This window comes from Neospora caninum, chromosome VIIb, assembly GCF_000208865.1.
Source record: "Neospora caninum Liverpool complete genome, chromosome VIIb".
Taxonomy (NCBI): domain Eukaryota; phylum Apicomplexa; class Conoidasida; order Eucoccidiorida; family Sarcocystidae; genus Neospora; species Neospora caninum.
This window is the reverse complement of record NC_018394.1, coordinates 4,313,792-4,317,509: the sequence shown is the minus strand read 5'-3', so window position 1 is coordinate 4,317,509 and position 3,718 is coordinate 4,313,792. Positions and strand designations below refer to the sequence as shown.

Below are 3,718 nucleotides of genomic sequence, written 5' to 3'. Positions count from 1 at the left end.
CCAGAATGTGCCACGGCATTCTGTTTGGATCTTTTAGAACGGTTTCCCTGTGTCAAGTGACTCGCTGAGAGTGGAACCGGAGGATCGGGGCCGACGCTCGAAGCCCTCCAACCGGGAACGTTTGGCCTGGCTTTTTCGTCCGAGAGGCGCCGCTGCCACGCACCATCAGTCCCAGCGACAAAAAAAGAGACAGGGGCTTGGACACTCCAGTACTCTCTTGCTTTTGTGGCCTTCAGTTAGGCAAGAAGGGGAACGTCCGAGAGATCTAGAGAACTGCAAACGGGGCACTCATCTCCGTGAGTCAAATTCGCTGCGGGTTCACACCCGCATTTCCACGCGACACACGCGGCCGTCTCGTCGATAAGGGCCAGATCGCAGCACTTGCACGTGGTAGGCCGCACCTCGAGGATTTTGCTCGAATGTCTGCGGGAAGACAGACCGCTGTAGTCTTCCATGTCGTCGGAGTCAATGGATCCTCCCCTGGGACGATCGCCGCCTCCTCTCAGGTCCAGGTGGTACGCCTCTCTCTCGGGATCCACACACAAACCCGCGGCGTTTCGCTTCCGCTTTTTCTCGTCCTTTTCAAAGACGGAGAGACACCTCAGCCTCTTGGAGGGAACTCGGCCGCCTCGTCTGGACTCTCCCTCCAAGGTTCCACGTCTCCTGTCCCAGGTCACAACAAAGTCCCCGGCGTCTTCGCTGTCAGAAGACTCCGTGGACGGCGCTTCCGTCGGACTCTCCGAACAGCGGTACCCATCGCCGTGGGCGAATTCGGAAACATGGAAGAATTCCTCTGCAGACATTGTGGCTGGAACTTGGGAAAAGAGCAAAGTCACCCGAAAAACTGGAAGGCAACGATGGTTCTCGCCGCGAGCACGCTGGACGGACACCACCGGGTCATCGAAAAAGCAGAAGTGACGAAGAACGCGTCCAGGGGAAAAATGGGACAGAAATGGCAACGAAATAAAGCCTTGACAAAATACAAACAGTGGGACGAAATAGAGAGATTTGAGGTTCCTACACCGCACGCGATTGGAGAAGAAACCGTGTATATGGTACGCTAGTTTGACGCTGCGAAAACCGCTTAGGAAAACACCACGTTCCTAATAAACCGGCCTCTCTCTGAGAAACAAAAGCTTGAAACAGGAAGAGTCGCGCGAAGGAAACGAAGGAATCAGGCACGCAGAAACAGCGAGCACCGAGACGAAAGCGATTTCCGAGCTTTCGTGCGAGCGTACACCAGACACACTGCGTAAACATGCGCACGTAGATATCTCCTCAAATACACGAGAATCAGCTACCAGAAAGCCAAGATTGGATGCCCAAGTCAAACTTAGACCGGGTTTCGTGCCCTTGTGTTAGCGTCGAACCAGCAAACGACTTCCCAGTGGTTTTGTCTGCTTTGTACACCGTACACTCGAGGTTGCTTTGCACAACTTGAACGGGACACGAGACGGACAGGAACGGAAAGGGACTTTTCACTCCATTGGGGTTGGTAGGAGAAACGCGTCGTAAGAAGTTGCACTTCCACACCTAGCAACAAAACAGAAAAAAAGCCGAGCATCGGTTCAGTGAAGGGAAGGTGCTCCCATCTCCCTTTTTCACCTGCATCGACCTGAGACGACGTCCAGCGTCACGATGCAGATCCACAGGCATGCGCGCCCCTAGGAATCTCTTGTTTCTACAGCTAGTTCGCCGCCAGGTTTGCTTCCTTTTAGCACAGGCCAGCTGCACATCGACGGCTTCGCACCTAAGCGCCCATGTGACTTGCACCACAAGATGCGGCCTCAGCAGCTTTCTACGAGGACAAAATCGCTACCGGCATAAAACATTGCCGGCTTCTCTCGATCTCTGCTCGCTCCCGCTCGCTGCTAGCTCAATGTCGAGGGCATCCCCACTTCCCCTGCGGCCTGACAGGCGGCAAATCTCTCCCCGTTTTTCGGTTTGTGATCGTATCCTGCCCCGGTTTCGCGAGGTTCCAACGCTGGATCTCTTCTCTGCACGTGTCCATAAGGTCTAGTCTAGACACACACCGTTTTTACTTTTTCCCCGGATGATGCCTCTCGTGCACTACACACACGCGCTCGATTTTCGGGAAAGTGCTGCACAAAGCGCCAGCTGTCAGGGAGATGTCCTACTGTTAGCTAGCTCCCACGTGAACGCCCAACCATTTCGTGCGGCGTCGTTCGATCTTCTGCGTTTCCTTGTCATCGCAGCGATTCCACACAACAAATCCTGCCGAAAAACTTGGGGAACACTCGTGTCTATGGACAGAAACCAAAATTTTCACTGCTCTGGGGGCGCAAAATAAGTGCTTCGTCACACACACACACACACACACATACACCGTACACAACGCCACGAGACACTGAGAAACTAGCGCAACGGGGCTAATTTCGTTATTATTCCATGGAAATCACGGATCCCATTATTGCAGGTTGGCACTCGTAAAAGTCACGATTCCCCCTCAAAGCAGCACGACAAAGTTTCCCGTCCAAACGTTCTGAAGGCTGGGACGTGCAGCTGATGTCACCTCCGGAGGACCGTTCATGTTTGGTTCGAACTGATTTACAATAAGACAACGAATAAATGCTGACACATTAGTTTTTAGAGTCCCGATACAAATATAAGTATTTGGCGTCCGTCGTCCCTCTTTGGCGCCACTATGTAGTGCTTTTTTCTTCTAAGGAGACGTGCAGTTCGCTCTGATAAGCGCGAGCAGAGCGGTGTTTCGGTTTTTTTCTTATTTTAGTGAACGAAAGAACACGGAACGGTTGGTTTCTAGCAGCACAAAAGCGTTGATGGCGGGGGAAATACATGAGATTGCGAGAGAACCTAGGAGGCGAAACCCGCAGAGAGAAAAGGCTGGACGAGCTGTTTTGCCTCCAGGCGGGCAGGCGGTACCACTAGTGTCCGTTTTCATCAGAGCGCTTCTATTTGTTCCCTGTAAGACTGTTGTGAGTATATTCGTCTTTTTCTTCAGTTCAAACATCGGATCTTACCGATTCTCGTGGTCTGGAAGGGTTCTCACGTTTGTGTGTCTTCTATGAGGTGCGCTAAGGTCGACGTCAGGCATATTCTGCAAATCTCACAGTTGCCAATGAAGAAACCTCCCTCACTTCGGAAGGGTAACCGGAAGGCAGAGTGTCAGGATTGCCTGGTCACCGCATAGAAAGACAGCTTTTCTCCTGGTTCAATGGAGAGCTAACCCCACCGACCCTCTCTCGCGCGTCCATCTTTTCCTGTCTTGAGCGCACGCGACAGCTCGTCCAACTGTTCCTAAATCGACTGCTGCGGTACCGAGCCGGAGCAGAAAAGGAGGTAAGAGAGGCGGGTCGAGGAAAAACGAAAAAAGAGCACCCTTTGTACTCTGCTTCTGTTTTCCTAGCTTTTCTCTTCTGTATCGACTTCTTCCGAAGTGTCCGATGACCTGTTCACGGCCGTTTCCCGTCCGGCACAACAGACACGCCCCTCTCACGTTTCTCACAAGGCAGCTCCACACGCAAAGTCCCACGAAACAGCACACATACCACGTGTACACGCCTAAACTAAGTCATCTCACTTTCTAATCCCGTTTCGGTCTTCTTTGTCGATCTCTTTTCTTCTGTGTTCCTGTGCGGTCCCTCTGCAATCGCGACAAAACAGCTGCAGTCGGAGGGGAAAAGCCGTCCTTCGATTTTTTCCGCTGGGACTTTGAGAAACACGGGTTCCTGTCTTT

At 52.4% G+C, this 3,718-nt stretch overlaps 1 protein-coding gene across 1 annotated transcript; it reads right to left on the bottom strand.

The window, feature by feature from the left end:
- Nucleotides 1-236: 236 nt before the first annotated feature.
- On the bottom strand, nucleotides 237-803 carry NCLIV_029220 (hypothetical protein; the record flags this gene model as incomplete). The annotated part of the gene is made up of 1 exon (XM_003883117.1): nucleotides 237-803. The coding sequence occupies one exon, from the start codon at nucleotides 801-803 to the stop codon at nucleotides 237-239; it is 567 nt and encodes a 188-aa protein (XP_003883166.1).
- Between the last annotated feature and the right edge of the window lie 2,915 nt (nucleotides 804-3,718).